This window comes from Lytechinus pictus, chromosome 13 (assembly GCF_037042905.1).
Source record: "Lytechinus pictus isolate F3 Inbred chromosome 13, Lp3.0, whole genome shotgun sequence".
Taxonomy (NCBI): domain Eukaryota; kingdom Metazoa; phylum Echinodermata; class Echinoidea; order Temnopleuroida; family Toxopneustidae; genus Lytechinus; species Lytechinus pictus.
Genome location: NC_087257.1, coordinates 12587630 through 12606404, shown reverse-complemented (window position 1 = coordinate 12606404; position 18775 = coordinate 12587630). Strand labels below are relative to the sequence as shown.

The 18775-nt window shown below is 36.4% G+C and overlaps 1 protein-coding gene across 1 annotated transcript; it reads left to right on the top strand.

The window, feature by feature from the left end:
* Positions 1 to 1551: 1551 nt before the first annotated feature.
* LOC129275021 (uncharacterized oxidoreductase MT0954-like) lies at positions 1552 to 17780 on the top strand. Its single transcript, XM_054911791.2, has 9 exons — positions 1552 to 1780; positions 6011 to 6150; positions 7128 to 7220; positions 8504 to 8645; positions 10352 to 10392; positions 12334 to 12403; positions 14455 to 14491; positions 14915 to 14978; positions 16177 to 17780. Exons 1-9 carry the CDS (start codon positions 1744 to 1746, stop codon positions 16324 to 16326), a joined length of 774 nt encoding a protein of 257 aa, XP_054767766.2. The 5' UTR covers positions 1552 to 1743; the 3' UTR covers positions 16327 to 17780.
* The last annotated feature ends 995 nt before the right edge of the window (positions 17781 to 18775 follow it).

Here is an 18775-nt window from a genome sequence, read left to right as displayed (position 1 = left end):
TTAGTGAAAGGGTGCGTGGGGCTGTGTGTATGCGTGTGTGTATGTTGAAAAAAAAGTGTGTGGTTGTTTGTGGTCGGAGGAGGAGGGGGGATTTGGTGAGAAATGAAATAAGCATGACTGCGTGAGTGACTGGGGAGTGGTGAGGGTAAGGTAATTGTGTAGGGGTTGTTTTAGGTAAAATAACCTTCCTCTCGATCATTAACGTTAAAAAATCTCATCTATCTTTTTTTTTTCATGTACAATCCGAAATAATTGAAAAAGAAAATTGGTTTGATATTTCCAAATTGTATATCTTTAGTACTCTATCAAGAAGAGATTTGGTTAGTTTATAATTATGACTTATCCGATCTCATATTGTTTCGATTAAAAATGGTAGATGTCTATTCCGGAAAGGAAAATGGGTCGTTATTTCAGTATACAATTAGGTTCCTAGTCTTTTTTTCTTGCTTTTTTTGTTACATTGTTATATTGTACTAGTAAATGTTCAGTTATACTTCAATTGTAATAATTCTGAAATTTATTTGAAATATCGTTAAAGTGATATATTTCTTTGTTTTATTGTCATATACAAGATCTTGATTTATACTTTTTTTTTATTGTAAACTGGTTAATTTGAAGATGAGGAAATAAGATAGTATTTATAGCGGAGCAAACAAATAATTTGTAAAGAGATGGACTGGCAGCGCCAGCCGTCTCAGAAGATGATAATTCCACTTGCATATAAGACCTATTACTATCATTACAATGCAGTTGCCTTTATAGATGTTATAGGAATATAATTCCAACCCAGTTTGAATCCGCTACTACTAGATGAACATGGTGAAAGTAATCGTTTTTTACTTGTATTGTATTTAGTGGATGTGCCGTAGCCGAGTGGTCTAAGGCGCCTGGCTATACATGGAAAGTCCGTGGTTCGATCCCCGGCTACGACACCTATGCTCTTTTATCCTGCATTCAAATAAATGGAAATGCTCTACGCATTATTTGTAACTAGGTGTGCACTTGTTTGTTTAAAGAAAAATTGTATTATCATCGATCATCAAGAAAATTAGATGATATACTAGGAAAAAGAAAGATGGTTTTACTTTTCCCTATAGATATATGGTGCACAAGTGAGAATTGAACAAAATAATGAAGAAATATTAAACTGGATTATGAATCCCATGCATGCACGGGGCAGAGAAGAAGAAGGATTTATTAGCGGATGAGTTGCATGCTTGTAGGGGCGGTGGAGAACATTTGAAAGGGGGGTTACAAGGAAAACCATTGCCCAACCACACACTGACCCGCCCATTTTATAGGGGCCCGTACCTATACCCTATATTCTGATTTTTTTTCTTCATTATTTGATATGTAAATAGTATAATTTTATTATCTTAATTCTGTATGTCGATGAGCTTTCGTGTGTCATCCTGTGCAAGCCTGTTGTTTTAATGCTACTGTATATATGTTATGGTGACTTGCCAAATAAAATCAATCAATACCCGTTCGACGCTACTTTTTGCTACTTTTGCCTCAGACCCCCCCCCCCCCCCCCTTAAAAAAGTCTTTACTCCCTCTACGTTCTATCGAGACTCATTTTCGGACTTTGTATTCTAATTCTGCTCAGCTTGGCTCACTGACCTGAAAATTTTCTGCTGGGCGCCTGGGGTAAAATAAAAGCAACAACAAAAAGCAAGAAATTCAGCTCAATATACGACGTCGACGTATAATGCACGAGTAACGTAAAGTGTGGATGACAAAATGGCAGAATTTGACGGCAAAGTGGTGCTAATAACTGGTAAGTACGTAACGTTAAGTAGGGAACGATTGCCATGCCCGACACCACCGGCGCGGCTGTCGGAGCTGAGCCTGGCGGAGTGCCCGAGTGGCACGGGTTTACAACCCGATCATTTGCTGGTGACATCCTCCTTCCTAGACCAAAAGCTCCAGTCTTTGTGCATTGCCTATGCTATTACGCTGAACTACGTTGGCTCGCCGCACCCACTCATTCAATGAACAAGGTTATGATATAACCTACCTCGAGCGAAGTTCGTGCAGGCTCCACTCCACTTCACTACCGCTACACTACGCTCCACCTACCCGAACTTCGAGACCATGAATTCGATCGGATATTCTGAGTGACAAAAGGTGGGATTTTGTGGTGGGAAAATATAAAATTCATGCAACATCACGATCTTTAAAAACAAGTACAACTAATATTCTTACTTTACACAAAGCTTCACTTCTTTTCCATGCTTCTATCAGTCTCAAAATTGGTGATTTAGAGCCAACATGAAGTTCCTCACACGTACTATAATGCGCTGCCGAATTCAAAACATTGCATGCGGGAGGCACCGGGTTCGGTCCGAGCTTGGACCCTCGCGCATGTGATGTTTTGAAATCGGCAGCGAATTGTTTATACGTGTGAGGAACTTCATGTTGGCTCTAAATCACCAATTTTGAGACTGATAGAAGCATGAAAATCCGATCGAATTCATGGTCTCGAAGTTCGGGTAGGTGGAGCGTAGTGTAGCGGTAGTGAAGTGGAGTGGAGCCTGCACGAACTTCGCTCGAGGTAGATATAACCTTGACCTCTGTTTAATAGGACTCCCTGTGTCAGTGTGTGCACTCATTCAACATGTTCAATGATCAACTGGTTAGCATGGTTCGTAAGTTAGGGCCTCTACCGACTACTGTAAACGCTGTTATTTTCGCGGGATTAATTTTTCGTGCTTAGCGGCTTCAGAACATATTCGCGGGTTCTTGAATTCGCGCTACACACTCCATAATCACAAAGTCACTTCCTTCTTCCCCATCTGTGAATGATTTTAATTAACATTTCAGTGACGAAATTGTATTTTCTGATCATAATTCTAGCTCTAAAGCGGCGCAATTCAGCATTGTTTTGATCCAATCATGAGCTTTTGTGACATTTAGCGCAACTTTTCTTTGCGGGACGGACATCGGGGAAGGCAAAACGGAGGCGCTGCTGGCCTGGTATGGACCGGGGGATAACAAGTGCATGGGATGAATCAACAAACCTGGGCGATCGACCCAACGTCTTCTTAAAATTTAAACAGATCTAAACACTCACCAATCAAACACCAAAGGCAAATTATATTTCAACCAAAATCATGATTTAAATACCGATCTACGACTGTTAAAAAAAGATCGCATCGCTTTATAACGAATTCTCGCGATCGCGATGCAAATGATTTTGGAGCACAAGCAAGCTTGCTTAAATGTCGCCCTCTATAAGTCAAATTATGTAATCTCTTTAGACTTTGCCAAAACGATACACGCAATTGAACCGCGGTTCAAAACTTGCATTAAAATAGATGCTCATAAATTCGCGCTCGCCGATCTTGCCGCGAAATCCGCGAAAATTTCCACACAGCGAAAAATTCCACTTTTACAGTATATTGTCTATAACATGTCCTTGTTCTCTTTATGCCTAGCTAAGGCTAGCCTAGGCTGTGAATGTGATGGCAATGACAATGTGTGACTGGCAGTGGCAGGACTCTTGCTTAGTCTTGTTCTGACTTGGGACAAGTGCTTGATTTTTTAACACTTTTGTTACTGTTAGTTTCCATACAACTATTCATCATGATTCATAAATGTCAGCGCTGGTGAATTCTTTCCACTCTTATTGACTTTGTAGTTGTAACTTACACAACAAGTGCAGTGCACACACAGCGACACACACAAGAAGAGAGGTGACAAATTTCCCGATAAGGCCTTCATCATATAACTTTGCTCCCAAGTCAATTGAATTCTTTTAAGTAGATTTCTAAAAAAAAATACAGATTGAAAAATGACAATTTTCTTGAAATTTTACTTTCCACCAATAAAAGGCGTACCAAAAAATGTGCCCATAATTCAAGTTTTTTAGCACTCTGGTGAATACAAAAATGATACCCAAGTTACTAACGAAAAAAACTTAGCAACTGAAATTAGTATTTTATGTTACAAAAGTGGTATTATAAATGAATTCTTTAAATGTGTGTTGTATGTAGGTCTAGTAAGTGACTGTATTAACGACCGGCCTTGCATTACCGAATGTGCGCATCATACACGTCAGAAAATGATATTTTTTTTAAGCTCAAAATTTTGCAACATCCTTCCAAAGGGAACTTGAATAGAAAGATGATGAAAAATGGTCAACTTTCCCTGTAAAAGTTCTAGCCCTAAATCATGTACATGTAAATGGGCTATAGAACTTCATTTCCAACATTTATACATCATTCACCATCTGCCGCCATCTATATGCATCTCGTAGCTTAGCTACTAACAAATAATAAATTTGGGATTTTTTAAAATTCATAGTTATAAAAATGTTATCAGTAATGTATAAATGTCGGTAATGAATTTTAGGCCCATTTGCATGATTTAGGGCTATAGCTTTATACAGAGAAAGTAGAAAAATTGGGGGGCGAAATTTTCAATTTTACCCGTCCTCTACGCACATGATATAGGCACAATCCCTGGCTCAGTGGAGAGTAAGCTAACGTCAGTGAATGATTTGTTCTCTCTAGGAGCCTCCTGGCTATGTCTGGGGAAATAAGGGTGGCAAAGTTTGGCTTATTTTCTCTTGTTCTTGGGGACAAAAAGTCAAATGCTTGGTTTTTTTTACACTGTCAGTCTCCAATTCCAGTGCAATTATTCATCATATCACTTGGCGATGACATGTCTGAACACTCTGAAGTACATTGAATTCTTTTAAGCCTAACTAATGTAGGGAACTAGTTTGTACATTATTTAAGTTTATTGCAGTTTTGTTTGTTCATTTCAGTTTTGGTTACAAGTTCATTGATTTAATATTGGAATTCTGTTTTATCATGAAAATAATTTACCTTTGGTAATCTGTTTGCACACTAATTTTTTTAATGTTTTAAAAATATGACATCCAATGGAAATGATGAAATATATATTATACGTTTATAATAATAATAATATAGGGTATTTATATTGCGCACATATCCACCTTGTTAGGTGCTCAAGGCGCTCCTATATTACCCGGCTAAGCTAGGCGTTCATAGCGCACACAGCTTTTTAAGGAATTACTTCCTACCGGTACCCATTTACCTCACCTGGGTTGAGTGCAGCACACTGTGGATCAGTTTCTTGCTGAAGGAAATTACGCCATGGCTGGGATTCGAACCCACGACCCTCTGTTTCAAAGTCCGAAGACTAATCCACTGGGCCACAACGCTCCACTTGTACATATGTTTATGTACATATGTTTATGTACATATCTGTGACAGGATTTTAATATTCTTAGAAAAAGGAAGAAATCGATTGCATGATTATTTTTTACTGAAATTTGGTTTGGAAGTTTACATACCGGTAGTCCAAAGTTAGTTCAAATTAAAAAAAATAGTACTATTACGGACAAGTTTGTCATGTCAAAATGTTGTATTTTTTGGTTGATGAAACGTTAATGAGAGAAATATACAAACAGAAAAAGAAATAAAGTTATTAGTTTGAATAGGTCCAGGTATAGAACGAGGATCTTATTTATTTTTATCTTGATAGGATCTCAATTTATTATGAAATGATTTCTTGTTTCCTTCATGACTTGAAGATTCTGATGGAATATTGTCATATATGAATGATTTACAGATTCGAAAATCATAGTTTATACATGACCATGTTTACTTAATAATTGTTTTGAGATCCTAAAATGAGGACATTTTATTTGGAGAAAACAATATTATGTAGGGAACTAGTTTGTACATTATTCAAGTTTATTGCAGTTTTGTTTGTTCATTTCAGTTTTGGTTACAAGTTCATTACTTTTAAGTCAGAATTCCTTAACCCCTTTCTCATTTTCAGGACATTGCTCTACTCCAAAATAACCCTAATTTACTTTCCCCTTTTCTTCAGATAGAAAATGTCAAAAAACTCGAAATCATGGTAATATTTGATGGGTTCCCTATGATGACTGATTAATAAACAAGAATTTTAAACCTAACAGTGACTTTTTTTTTAAATGAAGAATTTGATTTGATTTTCTTTACAATTACAGGGGCCAGCTCAGGGATTGGAGCTGAGACTGCCATTGAATTTGCTGCGTCGGGAGCCAGTCTGGCATTAGTCGGTCGAGATGAAGAAAGGCTAGAGAAGTCTGCACAGGCTTGCTTGGCAAAGGGCCTTACAAAGGATAAGGTGAATTTTTTTTTTGCCATTTGTTTTTAACTTGTCCCTTTTGTGTTATGTCACCCAACTGTATTAATAGTACACCCATCAGTACAAACATTTTCATCACTTAAACAAGTATTTGCTCTATCCTTAGAATCTTATACTTTTTCTGAAATTTATCTGTTATGGTAGACAAGAAAATTTACCTAAAAAATGGTTGGCTACATCAAACTGGTCAAATCAGATGACATTGTCAATAAGGCTACAGTGGTAAGCAAAAACATTTGAGGTCTATTTTCTAGTGGGTTACTTAAGATTCAAAGTTTTTTCATGTCTAAATACTTTCTTTTTCTAGGATGAAAATTTGAACAGGTACATTGATGAAGAAATTTGAAAGGCATATATTTTTTAACAATGGAGAGTTTTGAAGCCATCATGAACATTGGCAATAATTAAGTTTATCATCGTTCCCCCTATATTTTGACAGCATTTGCTCTGCCTGCTTCATGGTGATTATAGTTCTTTTTTTGCGGGCAGGGGGGTTCTTCTCTCAGGTTCTCTAACAATGCAAGGAAATATGAAGAGGTTTTCATGTGTGAACGCTAGGCTGCCAATATGTATAACTTATACAGAAGATATTAACATGTGTATTACTTTGTGCGATCAAAGGAGAAAATGAGTTACTTTCAATTACTTCTTTGCAATGACAATGGGAATACTTTTCTTCTTTTTTGCAAGGGAAACTGTTATGATGAGGATTTTGCAATAATTTGTTTACAGTACACAATTTCCTTTGAATAATTGGACGCACAAAGTAATGTTGAATATTATGATATTTAAAATGAAAATAATAATGCACTAAAAGCAACTTGTATCTACACTACAGAGTAGCAAGGTACTAATTGTCAGAATAACCCTGGCTGCAGCCTGGCCAGTACATCAGTACTAGGTAATGACAACGTTGAGAAAGAAATACTAGTGGTTTTTATTTTGTATTTGAACAGGTTCTTACCATTAAGGCTGATATGTGTGTAGAAGATGACGTGAAGAGGATCATGGACTCAACTATCACACACTTTGGGAAATTAGATGTCTTGGTGAGGCCAATTTCAATTATCATCTACTTGTACAATGTATAGAGCGTTGTAGCGATACATTAAAAAAATGCATCAATGCATCTGCATCAATTGCCTGTGTAGTATCAGAGCGTATCCCTAAAAAGGACCAAACTCCGCTGAATATCCCATAGGCTCCTGTACAAAATTTGCCTTTGAATATGAGACCGTATTCAACATTCTAAAGCGAATGCATGAAATATGCAACGCTTACAACAATGAAAGCAATGTGATGCGATGCATAGAGCACAACTATGCTCAATGACGTCATAGTGAACTACATGCAAGTCGCATGTCAACGGCCAACTTTGATCGTATGATTATGAAGTGATGATGCCATAATGTGATAAGTGATATGACTTGTTCAATCAAATTTCTACCTTATTTTAATTTGGGGGGTGGGATAGATGATAATAATTATATTGGATGGCTATATTTCATGGAATACCAGAAATATTCCACTCGTCTGCCATTCGTGGAATTATTGCTGCTATTGCTACTGCTATTGATTCAGTTGTCTTTTCTGTCACTTTCCATTTATTCACACAGAGATGTGATGCTACTATGAATTATCGTTTGTAAGGGGTGTTTTGGGGGGAGGGGATTGAAAATCGGTCATGATAGATTACTTGAACCTCATGGAGCAAGCTGCCACAACTCACAACACAGTATTACTGACCACTTAAAGTGGTCTGAATAAGCAGCCTACAATGGGTACTAAGTCATCACCTTTTTTAACATTCAAATCGTTCAGCACAAAGGAATGAATACATACATTAAAGCAAGAGCGCTCAGGGGCCCGTAACACAAAGCTTAGCAATGATCATAGAAACACTTTTCTACGATTGATTCCATTGACTGCAATGTACAATCAATCATAAAAATCAAGCGTACGATCAATCGCTAACCTTCATGTTACGGGACCAAGGACATATCTGAGTAATCAGGGTCCCAAACACAAAGGTTAGCAATTAATCGTACGTTTGATTTTTACGATTGATTGTACATTGTAGCCAATGGAACCAATCGTAGAAAAATGTTCTACGATCATTGCTAAGCTTTGTGTTACGGGCCCCTGATCAAGGTGTATAGTGAAAGGCTCTCTCGCCTGATGTGCTAGTCTTTTGTGAAGACCCACTTGTTGATCAGTTTCAATCAGGGTCTGTGCCTACAGACTAATATCAATATGCTAATATTTTGATATTGTTCATTGACTTTTTTCTTTGTTGAATCTTTTGCCCTATCCTTGTCTTTTCTGAATCAAGGTCAATAATGCAGGGCGAGGTGCCCCATCGACCCTATCCAGTGAAAACCTGATGGAAAATTATGATCACATGATCAAACTCAACGTCAGGTCTGTTCTACAGATTACCAACCTAGCAGCACCTCACTTGATCGAATCTAAAGGTACGTCTCTTCTTTAATTCTTGCTATCGACAATAACCAAAAGTTACCGGAATGCAGCCCACGCCGTTTATTAGGGTGATCCACTTACTTTCGGTAGCTTGAAGGTCTTAGTATACAGCAAAAGGGATAACACAAGTAGCAAGTTTTACAATTATTTCTCCTCATAATGTAAGAAGAGATAGAGAATATGAAAGCAGATGTGGCTAGTCACTAGACTAGGCCTGTAGAAGTAACAGGAAATTTTTTGGTCGCACATCTCGGAACAAGAAGGATGTCTGGTTCAGTGCACAAAGTGAATGGCAAATTCACACTATGTGCTGCATCAGGGAATTTTTGTTTATTGTCCAAGCGAGAATTGATTGTTAATTTAATCTTAAAGCGACCTTTCATTGACAAATCATAGAGCTATTAAATGGACAAATCATGGGGAAATCATAGAACTATGGGGAAATCAAGGCTTATCTCAGAACAGAGAAGGGATTCAAGTCTTTCACTCGGCTGCATGCCTGGGGGGTGTTATGTAATAGACGCCAGAATGTCTGGGAGGTCTGTAGAGGGCCGTCTGCACCATCCCGAGTTTTCAAATTAGCGCGCTATTTCTGATCTGGCAAATTATCCCGATCTAAACAATCTCGAGATTATTTGCAATGGAGACGCAATTATCGCGCTAGTTCGTAGGATTAATCTCGAGATTGCAATCCCAAGTCAACTAGGGATTATTTGCAAAATAACGCGCTATTTTACGAATTATCGCGCTAATTCGTAGGTGAGACGCACTCGGGATTATTTATTCACGGCATCAGACCATAATGCATCGATGCCTCGCTCGAGCAGGAATCGCTCTTCTTGCGATGGTGGAGACGGGGTTTCTTGAATCTCGAGATTAATCGCGAAGAGGGCCAATCGGGCTAAAATCTCGAGATTGAGCAAACTCGGGATGGTGCAGCACCGCCTTAGGAGAGCAAAATAATAGTGGACTAACCAACCAGAAGTAAACTGCGTGTTTTCACTTTGAAACGTGTAACTTCTCAGAGGTTATTTATTTTGGTTTAGCAATCAAGAGACCTGCTGAGTCTAGGAATTGGGATTGTTGGAAACTGGAACTGTGATGATCCGAAGTAAATAACCATCACGAGTTCGGTCAAATTCGTGCTGTCCGAACTTTTATCGCATTAGTCCGACGGGCGCTCATGACGGACGGATTATATTATGCAAGTCAATTGGCCTTTTGCAATTGTATTGATTCAATTTCCCCATGATTTGTCAGTGGCTGGGCCCTTTAACATACCAGATGATTAGTAGTCTAGATCGATTGGACGTCATTTGGCAACAGCAGCATGTAATGTGCTTTTGTACCCAGCAGGGCCCATGACACAAAATTCTGCGATTGATTGTCGGTTTTTATGATTGGATGCACATAATGTTTGATGTGATCAATCTTGAAAGTCATTCCTAGAATCAATTGGTCGGCATTGTAGTGTGTGTTCCCAGATTTTGAGGATGTCTCAAAAAAGGGTTTAGTTTCATCTAATGTATGCAATATTAAAAAGACTTTATATCTGATTGGTGACTATCCAATGTATGTCCCCTGAGACAACCTTTGACCCCCTATATATAATCATCCCTATCTATTTTACTCATACCGGTATTTGCTTGCTTCTTTTTGTAAAGTTTCATCTTCTTTTTTTTCTTTAATTTTGTTTCAGGTTGTGTGGTTAATGTTTCCAGTGTTTGTGCAAAGCGAGTGGTAGGTATAGATGTAGTGTGTGACCATTTATATCAAAACATGAAGCGCAGTGACCTGGGCCTTGTCCTACAAAGAGTTGCGATCGATCCAATCAATCGCAACTATGGAAAGCCATCAACATCTAATATGCATGTTGGTTTAAAATATTTTCTAGATATGCTGTATATTCATGCACACATCCTTTCTTGCAAGTTTAGTGTGCTTTTCTTTGCTTACAAAGACATTGAGTAAATTTCCTGCATAATGAATTATGATATTGATGGATTTCCATAGAGTTCCGATTGACCCAATTAATCTTAACTCTATGGAAATCCATCAGTGTCATAATTTTTTCTACAAAAATTTGCACAATGTCATTTGTAAACAAAGAGAAACACGGTAAATTTTCGAGAAAACAATGAATGCATGAATATACATCATGGTTAGAAAATATTTAGAACAAACATTCATAATAGATGTTGACGTTGCTGGCCGTCCATAGTTGATCGGATCAATCGCAACTCTTTGTAAGACGGTGCCCTGATTTCACATGGGTGATTTTGAGTCTTGTGCTTTGAAAGTTGAGACCAAGGTTCATGCTGCTTTCATGCATTGATTACACTTAATTCAGCGCATATATTGAAAAAGTATTCATTAAAAAGATGTGTGCTTTTATTAATTATGCCTAATTATTTCTTACGGTTGCAGCATTGATAAGCAAATGGTTAATGTAAATTAGTTGAAAAAATCTCTTGAGCACCAATCGATTCAAAACAGTGGGCCCACTATAAGGTCATAGTGGATGAAGTTCTAACTGTGACATTCTTCCTGTGCAACATGTGAAATCCAAATTTTACTAGAATTAACATGATGGGAATGGAATTTTTCATTCAGATACTTTAACAATGTGAATTTTAATCTTCTAAACCCCAGAGGCCCGTTTCATAAAACTTGTAATAAAAAAAATTCAATAACAATAAAATTCAATAACAGCTACTGAAATCATTCAATTTGATTGGCTGATTGCAAACTTGTTATAGAATTCATGCATTTGTTATTATAGCAAGTCTTTATGAAAAGGGACCCAGGTGCCTCTTTCATGAAAAAAATTCAATTTTCCATTTTGGTAACTGGGTTATTTCTATGAAATTTTACCAAATAGTAAAGTTACAATTATTGTAAGTCTTTGTGAGGCAGGCCCCAGATTTGAACTTTAGGGTATACAGTTTAGGTATAAAGTTTACATACACCTGGAAATTTAAAGAAAAGTTGACACTTGCCAAAATTTACTGTATCTTATAAAATATTTGTGGTATCATGACGAATTTGATATCAAACAAATTAGTTTGTCATGCCCCCTTCATCACATTGCTTTGTCATCAGGAGCTGAAAAATATTTAGATGTCATTTTTTTCCAAAAAAACTTTGTATTTTAGACAAATCAAAAATAAAAACTTAGCAAAAACATTTCATATTTGTGCTAGGTACTTCTCAAAACAAACATTTCAGATTACACATTCAGTGGTGACATATCATAGAAAATGTAATATTAATCATGGATTTGTTATTTATACATTTTTATGAAACGATGTTTGAAAATATAATAACAAACAATAGAATACATTTGGCACGAATATTACTTTTTTTCTTTAAAAGAAATTCCACCTGAAATATACTTTAATCCCAACAGCACCCCAATCAGGTAAAAGAGCATAATATGCTCTTTCATTTGATACCAAATTCGTCATGGTAGTATTTATATTTATGAAGATATAGTAAATGTTATGATGATTGACAAACAAGTACATTTAATGAATGTATGTAAATTTTGGCCTCAACTGTATTTCTGCACAATGGTAAGGCAAATATTCTGGCTGTGTGCTTTTTCATGAATCCATCTAGTCTTGTCTTGAAGTGAGATAAATATTGATCGAGGGTTGTTGAATTACTTTATTTTGTCAGATGGCTGGTATGTTGGCTTACAACGTTGCAAAAGCTGCTATTGACCAGTTTACAAGATGTACTGCTTTAGGTAAGTCATATTTATGAACTATATATATACAACAATGAAAAAATAGTCGGTGGGTGTTTCATTTAGCTGTTTGTAAGTTATGAACGACTTTAGGAACGACCGGTGGCCATTTCTTATGAGGTTAATCAACACCATGAAAGTTTGGTGTGTATAATTTTCTACAAGATATGGTCGCCAGTCGTTCGTAAAGTCATGTGTAACGTAGAAACAGCTTTATGAAACCACCCCCTGGACTCTAAATTATTTGGTGTAAAAGTATTATTCATGGAAAAGGTTCTAAGGAGAAAACCATGAACTTATGATAATCACAATTTGAGCCGAATGACAGGGGTCCTGACATTTTTGTGAGTGTGAATGTAGGACACATCCAACTTTTGCTCAGCCTATTATAGCAAGGAAAATTGATTTTTCCTCCTTTTTATATGAAGAGGTAAATTTCAATACATAATGTTGTTAGGTAAACAAATGGCCATTCTTGATTTCAAGAAATTTGATTGAATGATTAAACAGCTTGCCATACATATGCCAGCGTATTTCATAAAAGAGATGTTACAACAACAAATGCACAATTTGAATACCAAATTTACTTTCAGCCAATCAGATTGGTGTATTTCAGTAGCTTTTAACTGTTATTGCAAGTCTGTTATTATAGCTAAGTTTTATGAAAGGAGTCCCAGGTGTGACAGTCCCTTTCCATAGATTTTCTGTCTTTGGTCTTGATACAGGTTTCCCAGCCTATCAGGGAAAATTATTTTACATTTTTCCAGTTAGGGAAAAATCAGGGAATTTTGATCGGTCCAAAAGTTGGAAGCAAGGTAGTCAGCCAGACTCTAGTATATCTTGTTGCAAAACAGCATCCATTGAATGACTGGTTATGGTGGTATTAATTAGTTTTACATTATTGTTTTTATACTGAAAATACATGTCATGCACTGCAACAACTTAGAAAACATGCGAAACAGGGATTTGGTGTAAATAATTATCAGGAATTTTTTAAAACTTCATCAGGGAAAAATCAGGGAATTTTGTTTTCTTAAAAAGCTGGGAACCCGGTGATGGTTGCTTTTTGTCTCACCTGCATAGCAGAGTGAGACTATAGGCGCCGCTTTTCCGACGGCGGCGGCGGCGGCGGCGTCAACACCAAATCTTAACCTTAGGTTAAGTTTTTGAAATGACAGCATAACTTAGAAAGTATATGGACCTAGTTCATGAAACTTGGCCATAAGGTTAATCAAGTATTACTGAACATCCTGCCTGAGTTTCATGTCACATGACTAAGGTCAAAGGTCATTTAGGGTCAATGAACTTAGACCATGTTGGGGGAATCAACATCAAAATCTTAACCTAATGTTAAGTTTTTGAAATGTCATCATAACTTAGAAAATATATGGACCTAGTTCATGAAACTTATACATAAGGTTAATCAAGTATCACTGAACATCCTGCATGAGTTTCACGTCACATGACCAAGGTCAAAGGTCATTTAGGGTCAATGAACTTTGGCCGAATTGGGGGTATCTGTTGAATTACCATCATAACTTTGAAAGTTTATGGATCTGATTCATGAAACTTGGACATAATAGTAATCAAGTATTACTGAACATCCTGTGCAAGTTTCAGGTCACATGATCAAGGTCAAAGGTCATTTAGGGTCAATGAACTTTGGCCAAATTGGGGTATTTGTTGAATTACAGCCATAAATTTGAAAGTGTGTTGGTCTAGTTCATAAAACTTGGACATAATAGTAATCAAGTATCACTGAACATCCTGTGCGAGTTTCAGGTCACATGATCAAGGTCAAAGGTCATGTAAGGTCAAAGAACTTTGGCCACGTTGGGGGTATTTTTTGAATTGCCATCATATCTCTATAAGTGTATTGGTCTAGTTCATAAAACGTGGAAATAAGAGTAACCAAGTATCACTGAACATCTTGTGCGAGTTATAGTAGTTTTCAAAATCAGCACTGCTGCTATATTGAATCGCGTGATGCAGGTGAGACGGCCAGAGGCATTCCACTTGTTTATTTTACTGTCCTTTTTTTTTCTTTCTAGATTTGGCTCCCAAAGGTGTGAGAGTAAATGCAGTCAAGTAAGTGTTTGATGTCTTAAGTTTCTTTAACAGTTACACAAGTGATTCTTCCTGACTTACTGTTTTTGCTTTCAGCTAATCAGAAACAAGGATTTGCTTTAGTTTAATAACATTTACCAGTGGAAATCATTAATTACATTTTCCTTGAATTATTTCCCTTGTATTCATTCATGCTGCTCTTAAAAATCAATGTATTTCAACTCACTGACTGATTTTGCTCTCGGCCAATCAGATGCAAGGATTTGCGATAGCTTATAACATTCTTTGGTGAAAATCACTGAAAATCTTTCCATGAAATGCTCTCCTGTGATTCAGTTTGGATTTGTTTTTTCTTTGCAGGGGCTGCCCTGTTCAAATTGATAATAGGTAACAGATGATTTGTTTTGATTGGTATATTTTTCAATTTCTATTATTAATTCACAGCCCTGGTACAATTATGACTCCTGCTCAGACGGTGTATGGAATGTCTAATGAGCAAATCCACGAGGTAAGACTTAACCTGAAATCTCCCTGCTCTACCTAACTTTTTGCAAGTATTACTACTCATCATAATTGTTGAATACAGAATACTGATTTCCAAAGTTTCAGTTTCATGTGTTTTTAAAAATACGGAAATGTTCTTGTTTGGGTTGGAAGCTGGGATTACTTTTTCTTTTGGCATGATGACATTCCCTCCTTCCACTTCTTTTCATCTGTTGAGCATCCTCATTCAGACTAACCTTATATAGTGAGTGATTGTATTACCGACTGGCCTTGTATTACAGAACGTGCGCATCCTACGCGTCATATGCTCAATAATTGATACTTGATGTAGTAATCCCTTTGACAGAAGCTATACAAAACTTTGCAACATCCTTCCAAAGGGAACCTGAATAGAAAGATGATGAAAAATTGTCAAAAACACATTTTCAAAGTCTTGCTCATCAGTGATTTTATTGTTTTCTCAACTTTTCCCATAGAAAACACATGTTCGGTAATACGTTACCTTTTTCAAGTGACCAAAATATTTCACATGCGAAGAGGGGTGGGATTGGAAGTTAATATCGTAAAAGGGAAAAACGATTTTGGCAAAATTTTTACATATTTATATTTTGTAGATAATTGTATATTTATGGTGAAAGTTTGGTGAATTGTATGAAAATAATGTGTTTGATATGATTGAATTCATGAAAAGTGTTCGTTAATACGATCTACTACCATACTGTTTTCCTTCTTCTTATCTTTATATGTAAACTTTGGTCTTCCCTTTTCTCTTATGCCACCCACATTCAGATCCCATGCTCTTTTCATAGGTCCATCATCTCCATTTACTTGTAATTCACTCCATTGATCATATTAGATGACATTAAGAAAACAAATCCTACCATTTAACATAGCTTAGCACATTAACCCTAACTTACCAATAATCCCCCCACAACATTTTCGTGATAAATCTGCCGTGCAAGATTTTTTGATGGTGCCGTTTGTTGATTTTTTACTTTCACCGGGTACGTGGTTCAGAGATTTTATTATCAGACCAAAAATATAAAATGTGTTATCAGCTAAAATTCTTAATGATGTCATTGACATTAGTCATTTAAGTTGATGTTATTTATGGCTAAAATAATGTCACAGGCAAATTTTGTATCATTAGCACATCGTTATACTGTTATGTTATACCATACTTTTCAATGTTCATTTTTCAGCGAGCTAGTAAGGTTCATCCAATGGGTCGAGCCGGCGAAGCAAGCGAAGTGGCACCCGCAATCAAGTTCCTCGCTTCTAACGCAGCATCCTTCATCACTGGAGAAACCCTGTCCATAGATGGCGGCAGACACGTTTCGTGCGCACGATAATTTACTTTGTAAAGGCATTCAGCATCCATGTCTGCTCCTGCCATCTCAAAGGATGTTAATCCCACTTGCAAAGTATATCACTATGGAGCTGCCTTTATGATTCAAAATATATTCTAGGAATATAATTCCTACCCAGTGTCAATCAACTACTCCTTGGTGCAGGTTGTCTTTTGTACTTGAATTGTATCAAGAAATTAGCTCAAATTTATTCTAAATTGATATTTTTATTGATGTACTCATATTTTCCTATTTTTGATATATCAAAGTACTGTGTACAAGGGAATATAGGAAAAGAAAGTTTGTATTGTCCATCATAATAATTGAAGTGTAAAACATTTCAGAATTTACCTTTTTTTTTTCATTTTAGATTGTAGCCAGTCATTTATCTTTGTTTGTTAAAACATATGTGCCATGACTTTTATGACAATGTATCCTCTATTTACTTATTGAAATAAATTATCTGCATAATTTTTCTGAGACTACTTCCTCAGGCCAGTAAGACAATCATGTGGTATTGTTATTTAAAGGAAATTTTAGCTTCAAGCAAATAGTAATCCTACAATCAACCACCGACTCAGATTCAACATTGGATGTTATAGAATGGTGTGGGATTGTAGTAGAAAGGATATTTACAACTGTAGAAGTGTGATTTATCTCAGTAATTATGTTGTTCGGCCATGAAACTTTGGCTCATTTTAGCCGAAAAAGTTAAGGGCATATTTGTCAGTATGACATAAACATCATTCAATTTACTTTGACAGTTTCCAAATGTATAAGTAACATATGATGAACTTTCCATTCTTCATTGATATTTAGTTGCGAAATGTTTATTTCATTTTAAGCGTAAGTAACCAGAGGACATGTTGCTCAAAATCCCCTCTGAGGGACTTGTGGATATTTCAAGAAACCTTTACTTCCAAACTAGCTTAACCCTCCAAATCAAGCCTAGGTCCTTTGATTGGAAGCAACGATTTTGTAGTTGATTCGCATTCATTTGCAACTGATTTTTTTTTGGCAAAGCCATAATATGCACATTTTGGGACTTATGCTTCTTTTTCAATTGAACGTAAGTTTCTTGCAATGTCTCATACAATGTACTTCATACTTTAAACTTTGGTGACTGGAATTACAAACCACTGAGCCATGCTTCCTCAGAGAAATTCAATTGTGGGAATATTTCATTTTTCTTACTAATACATTTACTCTTATCTATTCAATTTTGTGATACAATCATTTGGTTGTGGTCAATTTTGTTGTTATATTTCATTCTTTTCTCATGAGGAACGTGCTGTTATATGTTTCAAAATCAGTGGTGTATCTACTTGCAATCGTTTTCATTCAATCAGTTATAATACACACTTGCTTAAATAAGTGATCCAATATATGCAAAAATTAATCATTGAGAATGTGAATTGGAGACATTGATATATCCAATAAAGTATAATTGAAATGCATTCATGTTTTCATTATTTTGTTTTTCCCTCTCTCTCTCTTTATGGTACTTTGAGAAACATAAAGTTAGGTTAATGGGTTTGAATATGGTAATATACCTTTATATCATTGTATGAAATGTTGACCTTCAATGTTTTGAATTATAATGATAATAATAGCTGTATTTATAAAGCGCTTTTTGCCTGAGGATACAATGCGCTGCTATTGTTACCCTGGCTCTAGCTCGAGCTACCATCACCGGCGCTCAATGCATGCAAGGAATTAATCCTGCCGGGTACCCATTCACCTCACCTGGGTCGAGTGCTGCACAGTGCGGATAAATTTCTTGCTGAAGGAGAACATGCCATGGTTAGGATTCGATTATCTATGTCAAAGCAATATCTCAGACCGGTCGAAGCAGAATAATGTGTTCATCACTCCTTTCTAGTCAAATTTCACTGAAGTCAAGTCAAACAGATTAACTACACTACAGTCAGACGATAGTTGTACAACTTGATGGGGCTAGCTCACGAAGTATTAATTTACCAGATTAATCATGAGACCAAATTACCTCTATCACTTTTCCAAGAGAGATAGCAAGACGAAGAGGAAGATAGGCGTTCAGAGAGATATGATGGGATGGTAGAGAAAGATGAATGGAGATAGAGAGAATGATGGAGAGATGAAGATAGAAAGAAAGAGAAGGGAAAAGATAATGAAGAAACATTCTGAATATATGTATTTCTAGAAGTTAAGTACGAATAAATTCATATCAATATGAAATTATAAACAAATATGATGTCATTCCATGAAAACGCCACAGAGAAGTGAAGGAAAGAGACCAAGAAATAGGAAAGGGAGGTGCCACGTTTGGAAAGACAAACGGGGAACTATATTAACTGGAGAAATAAACATCCTTTCATGGTATAGAAGTGAGGAAAGGAGATAAGCAGGTAGTACTTTATAAAAAAATAAGGTCAAGATTCTGCTCTCATCGCTCTTCAGAGTGCTTGTTTAA

Bases quoted from the DNA above. Each gene is read 5' to 3' on its own strand.
- LOC129275021 (XM_054911791.2), top strand. From the start codon at position 1,744: ATGGCAGAATTTGACGGCAAAGTGGTGCTAATAACTG. The intron at 7,221-8,503 runs GTGAGGCCAATT...TTCTGAATCAAG, and splicing joins TTGGGAAATTAGATGTCTTG to GTCAATAATGCAGGGCGAGG. The intron at 14,492-14,914 runs GTAAGTGTTTGA...ATTAATTCACAG, and splicing joins GTGAGAGTAAATGCAGTCAA to CCCTGGTACAATTATGACTC.